Source organism: Salvelinus namaycush, chromosome 36, assembly GCF_016432855.1.
Source record: "Salvelinus namaycush isolate Seneca chromosome 36, SaNama_1.0, whole genome shotgun sequence".
In the NCBI taxonomy this organism is placed as follows: domain Eukaryota; kingdom Metazoa; phylum Chordata; class Actinopteri; order Salmoniformes; family Salmonidae; genus Salvelinus; species Salvelinus namaycush.
This window is the reverse complement of record NC_052342.1, coordinates 11,073,390-11,091,595: the sequence shown is the minus strand read 5'-3', so window position 1 is coordinate 11,091,595 and position 18,206 is coordinate 11,073,390. Positions and strand designations below refer to the sequence as shown.

The 18,206-nt window shown below is 40.9% G+C and overlaps 1 protein-coding gene across 3 annotated transcripts in view; it reads right to left on the bottom strand.

The window, feature by feature from the left end:
- Positions 1–5,539: 5,539 nt before the first annotated feature.
- The window catches only part of LOC120030445 (Kv channel-interacting protein 4-like), a 186,697-nt gene continuing 174,030 nt past the window's right edge, over positions 5,540–18,206 (bottom strand). For all 3 annotated transcript variants that reach the window (XM_038975850.1, XM_038975849.1, XM_038975848.1), the window contains exons 3-8: positions 10,437–10,506; positions 8,704–8,774; positions 6,481–6,588; positions 6,045–6,149; positions 5,723–5,785; positions 5,540–5,587 (exon numbers count right to left, since the gene is read on the bottom strand). In XM_038975850.1, the coding sequence (XP_038831778.1) occupies positions 5,540–5,587; positions 5,723–5,785; positions 6,045–6,149; positions 6,481–6,588; positions 8,704–8,774; positions 10,437–10,506 (465 nt within the window). The remainder of the gene's footprint in view (positions 5,588–5,722; positions 5,786–6,044; positions 6,150–6,480; positions 6,589–8,703; positions 8,775–10,436; positions 10,507–18,206) is intronic.

The following is an 18,206-nucleotide window of genomic DNA, read 5'->3' as shown; positions in this document are numbered from 1 at the left end:
AACAGTGCTGAACTTTCTCCATTTATAGATAATTTGTCTTACCGTGGACTGATAAACGTCAAGGCTTTTAAAGATACTTTTGAAACCCTTTCCAGCTTTATGCAAGACAACAATTCTTAATTAGGTCCAGGTGCAATTAGGTCTTCTAAGATCTTTTTTGTTCAAGGCATGGTTCACTCAGGCAATGCTTCTTGTGAATAGCGTTTTTAAAAGGGCAGAGCAGCTCTAACCAACATCTCCAATCTCGTCTCATTGATTAGCCTAGGGGTTCACATACTTTTCCCAACCTACACTGTGAATATTTAAATTATGTATTCAATATAGACAAGAAAAATACAAGAATGTGTGTTATTAGTTTAAGCACACTGTTTTGTCTACTGTTGTGACTTGATGAAGATCAGACACAATTGTTTGTCCAATTTATACAGAAATCCAGGTAATTCCAAAGGGTTCGCATACTTTTTCTTGCCACTAAGTATTCTGACCCTTAACTCGGTAATTTGGTGAAGCACCTTTGGCAGCAATTACAGCCTCGAGTCTTCTTGGGTATGATGCTACATGCTTGGCACACCTGTATTTGGGCAGTTACCCCCATTCTTCTGTGCAGATCCTCTCAAGCTCTGTCAGTTTGGATGGGGAGCATCGCTACACAGCTATTTCCACTGATGTTCGATCGGGTTAAAGTCCAGGCTCTGGCTGGACCAATCAAGGACATTCAGAGACTTGTCCCGAAGCCACTCCTGCATTGTCTTAACTGTGTGTTTAGGGTTGTTGTCCTGTTGGAAGGTCAACCTTGGTCCCAGTCCGAGGCCCTGAGTGCTCTGGAGCAGGTTTTCATCAAGGATCCCTCTGTACTTTGCTCTGTTCATCTTTCCCTCATCTCCCAGTCCCTGCCGCTGAAAAACATCCCCACAGCGGGATGCTGCCACCACCATGCTTCACCATAGGGATGGTCTCAGGTTACCTCCAGACATGACGCTTGGCATTCAGGCCAAAGAGTTCAATCTTGGTTTCATCAGACCAGAGAATCTTGTTTCTCATGGTCAGAGTTCTTTAGGAGCCTTTTGGCAAACTCCAAGCGGGCTGTCATATGCCTTTTACTGAGGAGTGTTTTTCGTTTGGCCACTCTACCATAAAGGTCTAATTGGTGGACTGCTGCTGAGATGGTTGTCCTTCTGGAAGGTTCTCCCATCTCCACAGAGGAACTCTAGAGCTCTGTCAGAGTGACCATCGGATTCTTGACCAATGCCCTTCTCCCCCGATTGCTCAGTTTGGCTGGGCGGCCAACTCTAGGAAGAGTCTTGGTGGTTCCAAACTTCTTCCATTTAAGAATGATGGAAGCGTCTGTTGTTGGGGACCTTCAATGCTGCAGAAATGTTTTGGTACCCTTCCCAGATATGTGCCTCGACACAATCCTGTCTCGGAGCTCTATGGACAATTCCTTTGACCTCTTGGCTTGGTTTTTGCTCTGACATGCACTGTCAACTGTGGAACCTTATTTAGACAGGTTTGTGCCTTTCCAAAATCATGTCCAATCAATTTACATTTTCCACAGGTGGACTCCAATCAAGTTGTAGAAACATCTCAAAGATGATAAATGGAAACGGGATGCACCTGAGCTCAATTTTGAGTCTCATAGCAAAGGGTCTGAATACTTATGTAAATAATGTATGTTTAATTTTAAAATACATTTGCAAGAATTTCTAAAAACCTGTTTTCGCTTTATCATTATGGGGTATTGTGTGTATTTTGATGAGAAAAATAATTTAATCACATTTAGAATAAGGCTGTAACATAACAAAATATGGAAAAAGTCAAGGGATCTGAATATTTTCCGAAGGCACTGTATACAGTACACAGCAATTGGTTAAGCAGCACACAAAAAAGTTTTTGATCAGCAAGATCAGAGCAGGCCGGGGCTCATTGTTGGAATATCCATTACAGTGTGTAAGTTTTATTTACACCATCCCAGCAGCTATCCTTGAAATATAACTTTGTTCTGTGCTTCTCCGAGCATGCACTTCATAGACAATAGGCTATGGATCATTTGATTGACACCACACTAAATAGCCTATAGGCACACTTGATATTGCGCGCCCAGAATCAGAGGTGAGGGGCGGCAATGGGGACACATCGATATATAGCCTAATTAGCAACTCATTCTAAAATACTGAGAAATATAGACGTTTCATCAATTACAAATTACATGACCCACCCCTGCACTAGATTAAAAAAAATACTAAACCCTCCCCTTGACTGAAATTAAAAAAGCATGACCCTCCCCCCTTTTCCTCCAGATACCCATTCTGTACATTTCTGTCCATCCCTAAGTGTCTGTCACAGCGCTAAAGGTATCATTTGGTAGGCACAAGTAAATCAACATTCAGTACAGAAGTGTTAAAAAAAACGTTTTTGTCAGTAGTAGTTGATTCATTTTAACAGGCTTTTTTCCGATGCATTCAAATTTTCCAAGATCAGAATTTGAGTGCATAAAATCAGAAATCATAGAACCCAATTACTAGCCTCATGCACCTCATGCTATAATGATCAATTTAAATACATTAGGATGTAAGGTTGAATAACAGATTGACATAAGTCACTTTTTTGCAACACTTTATCATTAGGGAACTTGTTTTCCAGAGACATATTCAGTATGGAGAAAATGTTTTGAGATGGAATGAAACGGGTACTACCTGAACTTGCCTAAATATCAGACTTACCATGGTTACGCCATGGATAATCAGTCTGAAAAAAAGTCGCTGTTAAAAATATGTAATAGTCTCTACAAACTAGGTTACTTTACCGGTTGTCCGTGCTGTTGGTCCTTTTGTTGGAAGGTAGTGGAGATCAAATGTCCATAGGAAAGTATTGTTTACCCAACTTTTTGCTGCGCCGGTAGGTTCTGTCGCTTGTATTTTCCACCTCGACGCATTTCACGTGATGCACATTATGTGAACAATAGCCAAATGTCACCGAACGTAGTCGACCAAAGCCTGTTCCCTGCAATCAGCTGGAAATACTTGTGAAATTTGTTTGGGACAACATTCAGTCTGTGCTTCGGTTAAGCTCGGCCATTGTTGACATATTGTGCAAGTCGCATGCGAATTGCGTCAACATTGAAAATACAAACCGATATAGACCAGAAAGTTGGGTTAATAATGCTACTCCGTGGATATTTTGTCTCAGATGAAGGACAAAATCAGCAGACAACAGGTAAAGTACGTTCAAATGAAGTTTATTCAACATCCTGACTTGTGATGGGACTGTTCACAAAAAGCCAGCCTTCATGTTAGTGACGAGATGGGAGTCTTCCACTCTTGGATTTGTAGAGGCTATACCTGAACTTCTCTAAAAATAAACTTGTTTTTCATTGCAGGCTTTTCTGTGCCCTACTTAACTTGACCCATGTGTTTAGGAGATAATTAGCCAGCTGAACAAAATCATTGGTCAAATAAGATCAAGTGAGGTACACAAACAAGTTATTGTCCTAGAATTTGCTTAATCATATGGACATCAGAACATATTCCAATGGGTACATTTACATAGATACATAAGAAATTGCCAATTAAGGCAAGAAAAATGAATTGCACAGAATACTGCAGATACTACCTTGCTCGTACCAATCTTTTAGACGAAATAGTAGGGTTTTTGGAACCACCTGTGAGTGAGATTGGGGAGGGTGAGGCCCCATCTGCTACCCAGCATGCTCTGTGCCTGCCCACATTTGGGGCCAATCAGGGCTATAATCAGAGACAGCCGTGGCCAATCAGTCTTCATTATGCAAAGAAACTGGACACATGCCCCAAACAAGAGGAAAGAAAACACAGACCCCATCCAGAAGCAACCTCTATCCAGAAACAACATCTAGACCCATAATACACTTGTAGGTGGTTTGATTCCTGGCCATTCGAATTGGGTTGAACGGTCAAATCTGATTTTCCCTCATGTGGTTTTTAGACTTAATTGGCATATATTGTTGCTTGCTAGCTTGTTGCCAGTTTGATAAGAACATGTAGTAGGTAACTAGTTTGTTTAAACACATTAGTGAAAGCTAAACAGCTACCACTTGTTTTGAAAGTTGGATCATCTTATCCTTAAAAGTTTTTGAACATTCAAAGCAACTGGGAAACGTCCAGGCATTGTTGTCACCTTAGCTTGCCACATAACTTCTGAGAAGCACGAGCACTACCACCAATCAGCCTACACCACTGTGCACACACCCGTCATTACTATGACAACCAGCAAATGACTGCTGTCTGAACACACAAATCCGATTTGGTCACTTGTAATTTGCTGTTTAGACAGTCAGTATTCCAAAATGGATTTTAAAAACAAAACTGATTTGAGCAGTGTGAAGGTCTGAAGTGTGAACAAGGCTCGAGAGGATTAGATAGATACAAAGTGAAATAGGTTATAGCTCCACCTTGCCTTCTGACAGGCCGAGTGGAATTATCGCCATATTGCTTACACCTGTCCAATCCTCCCAGATCTCTGCAATCGCCTAGAAAGTTGGGGCTAGGGGTTGTTTCTGGACAGGGCAATATATTTACAAAACCAAAGGTGGCAGAGATTAGATTTGCTTGTATAACTTCATCCCAGTGATCCTCTTTATAAGACAGTGATCAATATACATTACATACCCAAGAAGACCGCAAATTCACCCCAAGAGTTAGCTTCTGCTTAATACTGAACATCTGACTATCCCTTTGTACACTGACTACCATGTTATATAAATAAAATCAAACATACCAGTGTAAACTACAAAATAGTGCTTCGAAACATGAATGGAAACATGTCGACAGGAAACATCTCAAAACAGGGAAATACACACATGTAGGGTCACATAAAATACATTTAGAAGCAGCATAATCTTGTGACAAGATGGTCATTTCTCCTATGCGTAGACTCAAGGTAAGTAACACCAACCTGTGTGCTTCTAAGGATACTTTTCATTCTCCAGACTCATCAAATTCAATGTGGAGTGCATTGTCTCCTTCTAGTTGGCAAGTAAACATGAACAAAGTTGAACAGTTCTCAGATAGTATATACATATATTTTTTTAAATGGTACAATGTTAAGTCTATATTTTATCCGGGTCCTGGGAGAGCAAAAGATGGACCACGGTGGGTGAACAACCTTGGAGTTTGTAGCCTACTTTAGCAACGCTTGCTTGTCACTATTCATCACAAACGCTCACCTTTCAAACTCATTGTTGTCCATCTGTTCAAAGGCAGTGGCAAAATCTAACACAGCTGGGTTTCCTGTACTGCAGATAAATACTGACTGCGGCACAGCTGTTAAGATCGAGGCATCTTTGTACACAGGTTTGAAGAGTTCAATTTACTCTATCAAACCACAAAACTCAAATTGAAAAGGTAAGATTGGAAACCTCAATGCTTTTTTGCAAAGTTATTCCAGAATGTTTCATACCGTTACATCTATACTGTATTTGTTGTGTGACAATACTTCCTTATGTTTGCCTGAACAGCGTACAGTTGATAGAATAGTCCGGTCCAGAGCTCTCCACGTCAGCCACAAGTTAAATGACGTTATCAAAGAGCTGCATCGATCTCATGATGTTCTCATCCTGGTGGACAAAGATACATTTTAAAGATATGTTGCTACTTCACTGACAACTCTTGTGTGAATACCAGAGGTACTAAATACTGCATTATGCAAAACATATGATGCGATTGCAGAAAAGAAGGCAGAAATAACTCACATTTTGGCAGCAGTCAATAAACTCGTCTATGGTTACAACTCCATCCTTGTTTTTATCCATCTTCTGTTGGTCAGGAAGGGCAGAGATGTTGAGAATGCAACACAATATAATGTATAATGTAACATTATAGACAGAAATACATTGAAAAGATGGTCAATTGTTCATTTCATTCCACACAACAAATGTCACTTTACTTTAGGGTTATTTGTATCTAAATATGACAAGCATTGGACTATGGGTCCATACAATAATTGCTGCTAATGGTGAACATAATATGCACATTTTGGCAACAATGTACAGAACTTAAAAATAAAAAACATACCTGAAAAAATATCTCCACGTGCTGCCGAGGCGTATCGTCTTTGAGTAGGGGATATGTGCATTTCCCCATCATGTCATAGATGGCCTTCATGATGTCAAGCATTTCCTTTAAAACGAAGAGTTAACATAACGAATATGTTGACAAGTACATTATGCAATACCCGACTTTCAGGGTATCATACTATGAAACATTGACAAAGTAGGGGATTGTTCTTTTTTTACACATCATTAGACTGGTTGTCCAGTATTCAAAAGACGTCATGCTTTACATCTACATACAGTAGGTCATCACTCATACAACATGTTACAATTATTAGGTCAGTATTGTTATCCCTTCTATTCGTATTTAAAGAAATCTATATATGATTCACTCTGTTCAGTCATCTACCATATCAACATCATCGTTGACAGCAAGTTGTGACATTAATGGTAAGTACCTCCTTAGTAATATAGCCATCCTTATTAATATCATACAGATTAAAGGCCCAGTTGAGCTTCTCCTGGACTGAGCCTCGGAGCAGGATAGAGAGGCCCATTACAAAGTCCTGCAGTAGAAACACAACCCATTAGACCTTTGCACTTAAACAAACACAATACAATTGTACCAAGAATATCTCAAACATCAGCTAAACCTGAATGGATTGATATACTGGTACATCCAACATACGCAAAAGTATATTCATGTGGAAAGATTGAACTTGAATTGAACTAAGTTTGATTACCATATCTAAGTGAATATCTTAAGTATCTAGTCTGAAAGACATAATGCATTCATCGGTATGATTCTTCCCAACAATATTCTTCCCAAAAAGCAACAATTGAACAAAGAGAACATTATATCCTGGAAGTGCTGAAACTTAAATAATAAAGAATGCATTAGATTTGAAGAGTTTTTTTTTTAGGATCCCTATGAAATAGGCTTGAGGGTTATCCAGTACTATGGGACAGAAGGTCCCAGTGTTTATTAACGCCAGATAACTAGGGTGTAGAGCAATGACAACATGTCTGTTGTAATATGTAAGCCTATACTCTTCATTAATGTTAATTATATGTATGCTGGGGGGGGATTACCATAAATATATATATATATATATATATATATATATATACAGTTGAAGTCAGAAGTTTACATACACCTTAGCCAAATACATTTAAACTCAGTTTTTCACAATTCTTGACATTTAATCCTAGTAAAAATTCCGTCTTAGGTCAGTTAGGATCACCACTGATGCTGCCACCCCCATGCTTCACGGTTGGGATGGTGTTCTTCGGCTTGCTAGCCTCCCCCTTTTTCCTCCAAACATAACGATGGTCATTATGACCAAACAGTTCTATTTTTGTTTCATCAGACCAGAGGACATTTCTCCAAAAAGTATGATCTTTGTCCCCATGAGCAGTTGTAAACCGTAGTCTGCATTTTTTATGGCGGTTTTGGAGCAGTGGCTTCTTCTTTGCCGAGTGGCCTTTCAGGTTATTTCAATATAGAACTCATTTTACTGTGGATATAGATACTTTTGTACCTGTTTCCTCCAGCATCTTCACAAGGTCCTTTGCTGTTGTTCTGGGATTGATTTGCACTTTTCGCACCAAAGTACGTTCATCTCTAGGAGACAGAACACGTCTCCTTCCTGAGCGGTATGGCGGCTGCATGGTCCCATGGTGTTTATACTTGCGTACTATTGTTTGTACAGATGAACATGGTACCTTCAGGCGTTTGGAAATTGCTCCCAAGAATGAACCAGACTTGTGGAGGTCTACAATTATTTTTCTGAGGTCTTGGCTGATTTATTTTGATTTTCCCATGATGCCAAGCAAGGAGGCACTGAGTTTGAAGGTAGGCCTTGAACTACATCCACAGGTACACCTCCAATTGACTCAAATTATGTCAATTAGCCTATCAGAAGCTTCTAAAGCCATGACATCATTTTCTGGAATTTTCCAAGCTGTTTAAAGGCACTGTCAACTTAGTGTATGTAAACTTCTCACCCACTGGAATTGTGATACAGTGAATTATAATTGGAAAAATCTGTCTGTAAACAATTGTTGAAAAATTACTTGTGACATGCACAAAGTAGATGTCCTAACCGACTTGCCAAAACTATAGTTTGTTAACAGGAAATTTGTGGAGTGGTTGAAAAACGAGTTTTAATGACTCCAACCTAAGTGTATGTAAACTTCCGACTTCAACTCTATATAGTTTCAGCATTATCTCGGGTCTTGTGGGTAAAGCTCAAGCTATGGAAAAGTTTTATCAACTCCTGTCAAATGCTCCTAGGGCAATGGGGTAGATAACTGGATTAGGACTAAGAAGACCAACTGAGTATCTCATCAGAGACTGATATACTGTATATAAGGAATCTCCACAACTGTATGTTCTATATTAAAACTTGTAATGTTAAAGAAATTGAGATATATAAATGGAACATTCCTGGTTAAATAAAAGTTAAACGAAAACAAAATAAATGTATGGACTAGTGTCTGTCAATCCTTTTCCTGGAGACCTGCGGGGTGTTCAAGCTTTTGTTCTTGCCCAGCATTAACACACATGCATCAACTTTGACACTATAGAACCAAATCTCGAATGTAAAATGTATCAACGCCATTATACTTCAGAGAGCGACGTCAGTCCGTGATGAATGGTCAAGGACACACTAGCTTACCTCAAAACTCACAGATCCATCTTTATCCGTGTCAAACGCGTTGAACAGAAAATGTGCATATGTCGAAGCGTCTGAAATGAGAGACACAGTCTCGGTCAAACATTGTGATGACAAGTCACAACCTTAATTTACACGTACAATACATGCTGAAAGCGGTTCCAACTAGAAATGTTCTACTGTGGTGTTTTCTCTCCTTTGGTCAACATAAAAGCCATCATACGTTTGTTTCCCAAAGCAGAGTAAGAATAAGAGATTTTAGAGTTGTTTTAATTTGATCGTTTTCCCAGTAGCAGGCCTTTAAGCAAGATGTGTTATCGCTCCCTTTCAAAGTTGCATCTTCACATGTTTTAGTTGCAACTCTCAGGCAATCCTAAAATATTTTCAAGCAGCACAACAGAACTAAGTGTCTATGTGTGTGCCTGCGTGAGCTCTCAAATCTTGGCCTGTTTGCGACTGACTGACAGCGTGTGTGTTTGCTGTAAAGATGAGAGATAAAATAAAAATGTGCTGAGTTTTCTTTTGTTGAGCTGTATGGGCTAATGCAGATGACATTCCATCAAACGCAAGGAACCCAGGAGCAGAAAAGGCTGCCCCAGTCAGTGTAACAAATAAACGGAGCACAAAAGAACAAGCGATATAACGACATTACAATGTAACATTGCTTCTTAAAAGGAAATCCATCATTGTACAGTGGACAATAAGACACAGACTGTAGATCTATGACCTACAGTATGAAGACAATATTGCTTCATGTACTGGTTGAGGAGAACGTATCTGTGTGACTTTGGCTGCAATCCAGCACTGTCACATACAAACAGTTTATATAGAAAAGTTATATTTTTATAGGTATCTAACGTACTATAGGCACCTGTACTTTATCATTGGGAAAGAAATGAAGATGTGTGTTTTGCAGAGGTAGACAAGTCTGCCCATATCCCTGGCGTTTACACAACGTTTGGTCTCTCTTGCTGTAATGCAAGAGACCTCCAGAGCCATATATTTTGAGCTATATTTAGCCACGGACACATCATATAAAAGTGACTTGGGGGACACATCCTCCAGTGTCTTTCGATAAACAGAATAAATATGTTTTATTTGGGTGAGATATAGTGCCTTATAGGGGGCTTTATAAAAACAATGTGTGAATTAGAAAATGGGAGAACTTCGAAGTAGAAGAACATTCCCTTTGGGCTTTGTGAGTGATTAACTGAATATCCATGTGCCACAGAAAGTTCAGGTGCTCAGATACTTATTTCCAAGAACCCAAACCCCTCTCTTTCCAGTTATACCAATTCCAATGACCCAATTCCACCGGATAACCAAAAGCAAAAGCACACCTTGGCCGTACACATTTTGTCCATCCAAATGCAAAAACCCAGAATAAAAATGGATTTAACATTTTACACTTGCTTTCTCAAGTCAGCATGAAAAGAAAACATAAATCTGTCTTCATTTCCACTTTGCCTGTCATGTGATATTCATTCATTCTGCTCCCGAGGCAGTCCCCGACCAGGGTTGTCTTCAGTAGACAAAAAACAGAAAGCGTTTGAAACAGGAAAAAATTACCATACCTGTTGGACAAGTTTAAGCAGTAATTTTCAGTTTCAAAGTATTTTTGTGCCATTTTGTGCTTACTGAACACAACTCCGTGGTAAACATTTCAGTCTAAAGCAGCATGGTTCATGGGAGCCATTCATCAACCAGAACAATTCTCACCAGATGTGTCAACATACCTCCCTGTGGAAAGAACTGGGAGTAGATGTCTTTGAAGGTGTCTTCATTGACCACACCACTAGGGCACTCCTGCAAGGAAAAGAGAAAATCATTCCATAATTCATTAAAGGTTTCTCAATTAATACATGTTTTTGAAAAAGGCGAATTGATGTGATCACAGGGTCTTTGCTTCAGACGCACAAGGTATTATTAATTTGCCTCTGACATGGCCAACCCCATGCTGCACGACATGAAAAAAGCATGTCTTGTACTGCTTAGAAAAAGACCGCCGTAGCCTTTCAAGTTTTAAAGTGTATTCGTTACGCGTAAAACAGTACAATGAAATTCTTACCTTGCAGTGATAAAATAGAATAAAACATTTAAGACTAAAAAAACAACAAAAAGTATATACAGGTCAGTGCCAGTACTTATTCAATGTGCAGGGGTACTGGAGTGGTTGAATTGGGTTTATACATAAAAAGTGACTGGTAGTAGGACATATATGTAAACAGCAGCATACCACCCTGCATCCCACTGTTGGCTTGCTTCTGAAGCTAAGCAGGGTTGGTCACTGGATGGGAGACCAGATGCTGCAGGAAGTGGTGTACGAGGGCCAGTAGGAGGCACCATTTCCCAAATCCCCAGGGCAGTGATTGGGGACATTGCCCTGTGTAGGGTGCCATCTTTTGAGTGGAACATTAAACGGCTGTCCTGACTCTGTGGTCACTAAAAATCCCATGGCACTTAATGTAAGAGTAGGAGGTGTTAACCCCGGTGTCCTGGCTAAATTCTCAATCTGGCCCTAACACTGTCACCTAATCATCCCCAGCTTACAATTGGCTCATTCATCCCTGTAACTATTCCCCAGGTCGTTGCTGTAAATGAGAATGTGTTCCAGTCAATTTACCTGGTACAAAAAGGGTCTGAAAGGTGACTGGTAGTAGGATTATATACATACTAATGGTAATATATACACATGTGAACAGGAGTAAGTGTGACCAGTACCAGGATAAATGTTAATAGAAATCAATGGACAGTGGTGTAATAAATCTAATCAATGATCATTTTAGTAGGAGGGTGGTGTTCAATCCCAGGGTCCAGAGCTTGGTGAGAAACTTGGTAGGGCACTATGGTGTTGAACACTTAGCTTTGGTCGATAAACAGCTTTCTCTCATAGGTATTCCTCTTGTCCAGGTGGGAGAGAGCAGTGTGGATCTGTTGGGGTGGTATGCAAATTGGAGTGGGTGTCTGGGAGGATTGAGGTGTAGTGTTCCATGACCAGCCTTTCAAAGCACTTCATGATTACAGATGTTAGTGCTATGGGCCGATAGTCATTGTTGCAGGTAGCCTTACAGTTCTTAGGAACAGGAATGATGGTGGTCAGCTTGAGACTGGGGATTACAGACTGGGACAAGGAGAGGTTTAAAATGACCGTGAAGAACATGCGCTGTTGATCTGCACATGCTCTGGTCCCATGGCCTCGCGAGTGTTGACCAGATTAAAAATCTTACTCACGTCACGTCAGTCCTCTGGGATGGCAAGGGGCCCTCAAGCACGACTGGGTGTTGTTTTAAAGCGTGCATAAAATGCATTGAGTTCCTCTGGGAGACAGCATCGTCGGATAGATCACGGCTAGGTCTAGCTTTATAATCTGTATTGGTCTGTAGCCCCTGCCACATGCTTCGGAGCCGGTGTAATAGGATTTCCCCTTGTTCCTATATTGTCGTTTTGCCTGTTTGATGGCTCTGCGGAGGGAGGACTTATTGTACGCGGTCATGTCCAAACCCTCGGATTTGGCTGCGAAAGCCTTGTGTGCAGTAACTCTATCCTTTAGCTTAGGGCGTACCTCTGTGTTAATACAGGGCTTGTAGGGGGACAATGTCGGCGATGCATTTCCTGATGAAGCCCAAGACGGAGGTGGTTAGCTAGTCGATGCTATCTCTGGAGTCCCGAATCATATTCCAGTCAGCGCTAGCAAAGCAGTCCTGCAACATAGCCTCTGACTCGGAAGGACCATTTCTCTACAGAGCGCGTTGCGGGTACTTCCTGGAAACAGGAGTATAGAGACATGATCTGATTTGCCAAAGGGGGGACGAGGGAGGGCCTTGTATGTTTAGTTGTGGGTTGAGTAACAGTGGTCTCTATCGCCCCTAGTGGCGACGGAGACGTGCTGATAAAAGTTGGGCCTCACGTGTCTTACTGACGCAGAAATAACTCAGTAAAATTGTTGAAATTGTTGCACGTTGTTTATATTTTTGTTCAGTGTACTTGTAGTGTGGTGTTCTTGATTTACTGATAATAGGACTCAGTGCTAGAGGCGTCACTACAGACCCTGGTTCGATTCCAGGCTGTATCACAACTGGCCGTGATTGGGAGTCCCATAGGGCGGCGCACAATTGGCCCAGCGTCGTCCAGGTTAGGGTTTGGTCGGGGTAGGCCGTCATTGTAAATAAGAATTTGTTCTTAACTGACTTGCCTAGTTAAATAAAGGTAAAATACAATTTTAAAAACAACTAGAGGGCTAACAGGATGTATTTCCAAAACCTTCCCATGGAACTGTGAAGAGCTTCAACCAGATACCACTTAGCCAGTCAAAACAGTGAGATGGGTACAATTAAACCATAAAACAGTAAGCGGCGTTCATGAGTGGAACTCATTAGGAAATGTGTTTCAGGCAAATACACTGGCATTCAGTGGGGAGCGGTTTTCACCTAACAGCACAGAACTACAGTATATCAGATGCATTAGGCTGGCCATTATCAACCAAAAGAGTGTGGAGAAAAGTGTGTACAGTCCACAATCACCAAGAGGAAATAGGGATATGAAAGGGTTTGTGGTGAATGGTGAAGTCCTTTTTGAGAAGAAAATAGGGTTTGTGATGCCTCTTATCAAATGTGCAGAGGGCGTCTTCCTTAAGTCCAGAGCTATACATGCATCTGCCCTTGTGAGCGCAATGGAAATCTGTAAAATGATATTATCATAAAGGCCTAATCTCTGGAGCTATTGTCAAGGCAATCTTGCTTGTTTCTTACAAGCTAGAAAAACCGTGATCAATTTCTGTTTAGATATCCACCAAGGATACCTTTTAAAAAGAGATCAATGCTTGACATGAATAACTGTTACCTTTCATCCTCATCTGTAAACAATGAGCAGCAGCATACAATTAAACTTTTATCTCGTCTCTGTACAACAAGACAGAACTAGAATATCAATATTTTATTTACACACAAAATATCATTCTGATAATGTTGTTAATATTCTGATAATATTGTTTGTGTCTCATTTCGTAATCTAAAGGACATGAATGGATTCCCAGCTCAAGATGCCATATGCCTTTAACCCCTAGAGTTGATATCGGCACCCCCGCGGAAATCCCAAAAAAAGAGTCCGAAAGATGATGAATACAATGGTGTTCTACGTTTTGCTCTACGACCCCCACAAGCGTTACGGGACTCGTCTGAAGTCGGTCCCGCCAATCTGCCAACTTCTGAATGTAGCATCCGAACAGATCGGGCTACACACTAATGACGCCTCTACGGAAAGATGACTCACGAACACGTACAGTTGAAGTCGGAAGTTTACATACACCTTAGCCAAATACATTTAAACTCATTTAAAGTAGATGGCCTAACCGACTTGCCAAAACTATAGTTTGTTAACAAGAAACTTGTGGAGTGGTTGAAAAATGAGTTTTAATTACTCCAACCTAAGTGTATGTAAACTTCCGACTTCAACTGTACATGTTGGTTGTTTTACAAGACTAGTCCGAAGGTAGCCCGGCACCAGTTAAACAGGTGAATGGAAGTATATATGGAAGTAGTTTAGTGCCTAAAAAAGGGGTTAAATACAGTATGTGTAAAAAATATATTCATAAGTTCCTAATCCTTCTTGTGTGTGTGTGAATATATATATATATATATATATCTCAGCAAAGAAATTGCCGTCCTCTCACTTTCAACTGTGTTTATTTTATTTTCAGCAAACTTAACATTTGTAAGAACATAAGATTCAACAACAGACATAAACTGAACAAGTTCCACAGACATGTGACTAACAGAAATGGAATAATGTGTCCCTGAACAAAAGGGGGGGGGTCAAAATCAAAACTAACAGTCAGTATCTGGTGTGGCCACCAACTGCATTAAGTACTGCAGTGCATCTCCTCCTCATGGACTGCACCAGATTTGCCAGTTCCTGCTGTGAGATGTTACCCCACTCTTCCACCAAGGAACCTGCAAGTTCCCGGACATTTCTGGGGGGAATGGCCCTAGCCCTCACCCTCCAATCCAACAGGTCCCAGACGTGCTCAATGGGATTGAGATCCGGGCTCTTCGCTGGCAGAACACTGACATTCCTTGCAGGAAATCACGCACAGAACCAGTAGTATGGCTGGTGGCATTGCCATGCTGGAGGGTCATGTCAGGATGAGCCTGCAGGAAGGGTACCACATGAGGGAGGAAGATGTCTTCCCTGTAACGCACAGCATTGAGATTGCCTGCAATGACAACAAGCTCAGTCCGATCATGCTGTGACACACCGCCCCAGACCATGACGGTCCCTCCACCTCCAAATAGATCCCACTCCAGAGTACAGGCCTTGGTGTAACGCGAATCCGACCATCACCCCATGTGAAACAAAACCGCAACTCGTCAGTGAAGAGCACTTTTTGCCAGTCATGTCTGGTCCAGCGACGGTGGGTTTGTGCCCATAGGCGAAGTTGTTGCCGGTGATGTCTGGTGAGGACTTGCCTTACAACAGGCCGACAAGCCCTCAGTCCAGCCTCTCTCAGCCTATTGCGGACAGTCTGAGCACCGATGGAGGGATTGTGCGTTCCTGGTGTAACTCCTGTACCTGTCCCGCAGGTGTGATGTACCAATCCTGTGCAGGTGTTGTTACACGTGCTCTGCCACTACGAGGACGATCTGCTGTCCGTCCTGTCTCCCTGTAGCGCTGTCTTAGGCCTCTCACAGTACGGACATTGCAATTTATTGCCCTGGCCACATCTGCAGCCCTCATGCCTCCTTGCAGCATGCCTAAGGCACGTTCACGCAGCTGAGCAGGGACCCTGGGCATCTTTCTTTTGGTGTTTTTCAGAGTCAGTAGAAAGGCCTCTTTAGTGTCCTAAGTTTTCATAACTGTGACCTTAATTGCCTACCGTCTGTAAGCTGTTAGTGTCTTAACGACCGTTCCACAGGTGCATGTTCATGAGTTGTTTATGGTTCATTGAACAAGCATGGGAAACCTTGTTTAAACCCTTTACAATGAAGATCTGTGAAGTTATTTGGATTTTTACGAATTATCTTAAAAAGACAGGGTCCTGAAAAAGGGACGTTTCTTTTTTTGCTGAGTTTATTTATCTCAGATATAGGATAGACTAGGCTTTGGTGTTATACCGTATATACCCCATAGTGACGTATTTGGAAAAAAGCCACAGGAAGGTTTTTCAATACTGTCAAAACCGTTAACTTGAAAATGTGAATAGCTACTTTTTATGTAAATACCTGCAGTCAACTTGTGCCATACGTAAGAAGCTAAAGAACATTGCATTCTTCATTTCACCTGTCACATTATTATGTAGCTTACGGTAGTCCAGTCAAGTGATGTTTGTTTACAAGCACACACAGCGACACCGGAGCCTTGTGACTCACTGACTGTCATGCAGCATACTCCAGGTGATCTAGTTACAGTATGGAATTCCCAACTAAATGTTTGCCAGCTAGATATCTTAGAACTATTAAGTGGAGTGTCTAAAATGTGCTAAATACTTTGCTAATTTAGTAGCTAGTTAGCTATCTAGTTAAGTGGTGGGCTTCTTCCAAAATCAAGCATTTGCTTTGTAACAGCACAGAATCCCCTCCTGGATCAAGACCCTTGCAGGTTAATATTTGTTTTGTGTGTGTAACAAACTGTGTTGCGTTTTTAAGTTACTTCATTGATTAGGTCAGAAAATGTACAAATTTGCTCTCAATGTGCTCATTAGCATTGAGTTAGCATTCTCTATGACGATTCCTTAGTACTTGTTAGCATTTTGTTAGCATTCTGGTAAGTGACGTTTTTTGGGCTTTGAATATTAGTACTTGACTGCAGGTATTTATAAGTAAACTTGTGCACTAGGTAATATATAAAATAGATCGCGTTCATAATTTCTCCAGTTAGATTTTTCATTATGAAACTTTTTCAATATGAAGCTTACCGGTACTCGCCACCCCTCATTTCCCAAAACAGCGGTTTAAGCCAGTCACGTGTGTTTGTTTACAAAGAAGCACAACAAGCAAAATGGGAGCTTCATAAGATGAGTCACTCCTGCAGCGCAACTTAAGTGAGGTGATCAAGTTACACTTGTATGAAATTCATTACTAATTATTAAGTTAACTATCTAAGATGTGCCAAGCTGAGTTGCTAATGTTATCTAAACTCGCAAGATCAAGCTTCTTAGTAATAGCTACAGAGACAATCCCTCCTGGATTAAGACACATTATGCTTTTACAAAATGTTATGCTGTTTTCAAATGAAACACAATAACTTGCTTGTTAAAGCTCTTAGAATTGATTTGTTTGGAAACCCACAGTGTTATTTTATCGTTATGAATACTGAGGTAGCACCGGTCATTGCTACGGTGGCCATGAGGTGCAATACCCCAAAACAATAAGAAATTGGATAGAAATAAAATGAACTTGACAAACTAAATGAACGTGTCATAAACTGAATGAACTTGACGCGAACACAACTAAGTTGGCACAAACAAAATATAAATTGGCCACAACAGGTCACTTACAACATTTATAGAACTCACCCATGCATGCAAAACTGTATCAAATCTGAGGGAGACAGCGAAGGTTGGTAATTGTGTGGGCCACAGCTGCTGTTTCGATGTTTGTGGGTGAGGGCCAACTACATAAACAAGGCTGGTAGGTGGCACCCTCAGACTTTAATGGCTGCCTCGACTTGTCAAGTGGCAAATCACATCAACACCAGCAGGCATTCATCAGCTGTGTGGCACATGAGTTTGTGTTTAGATCGTTGATTGTAGCTCCCATGTATTATGGCACTCTTAATAGTCCATGGGATACTCAAAAAAAGATGTAAAATGCAAAACCAAACCTTCCAACACATTAGATGAATGTGTTACCACACACAGATGTACAAGAGAGAGTACTAGAGAGCTTTTGTACCTAAACAAAAAGGTTTCTGCTCTACAGACAAAGTTTGACGTAGACAATATTTATTTTGGAGCCTTTGTTGTTCTGCAAAGCTACAGTACTGCTAATTAAAATTATGTTTTGTGTTCTTGTCAACCCCCCCCCCCACCTCTTGTTCACGCTTCATGAGGCCATATCGAGTAATTACACTCAGAAGGGTTACAGTATGTTGAGACATTAAACCACTTCCCTTAGTTCACCACTATTGTCTGCTAGTCAAAATAGAGTGGAAATACAGTTTGTTCACACTATCCTCAAAAACCCAGGGACTGTTAGATGTCAACACTAATTGGACTTAGTGACTAAATGTGAAAGTAATGAAGAATTTGTTCCAAACCAAAAAATGTCCTACCTCTGCCCTTTATACAGTGCAGTAACTCGCCCGAGCACATTTGAGGAGACCATATAGATGAAACCATATACACGATTCAATAACATTGCTTAATGTATCCAGTCAATCCAACGTGATGACGGCAAGTGAACAAGGGCAGGGAGAATGTAGGAAGTTTTCAGTTTGGAATCCAGCCAACTGACCCAAATTAAAGCACCCGGACAATAACATCTTTACTTCAGATCACACAACATGCAACA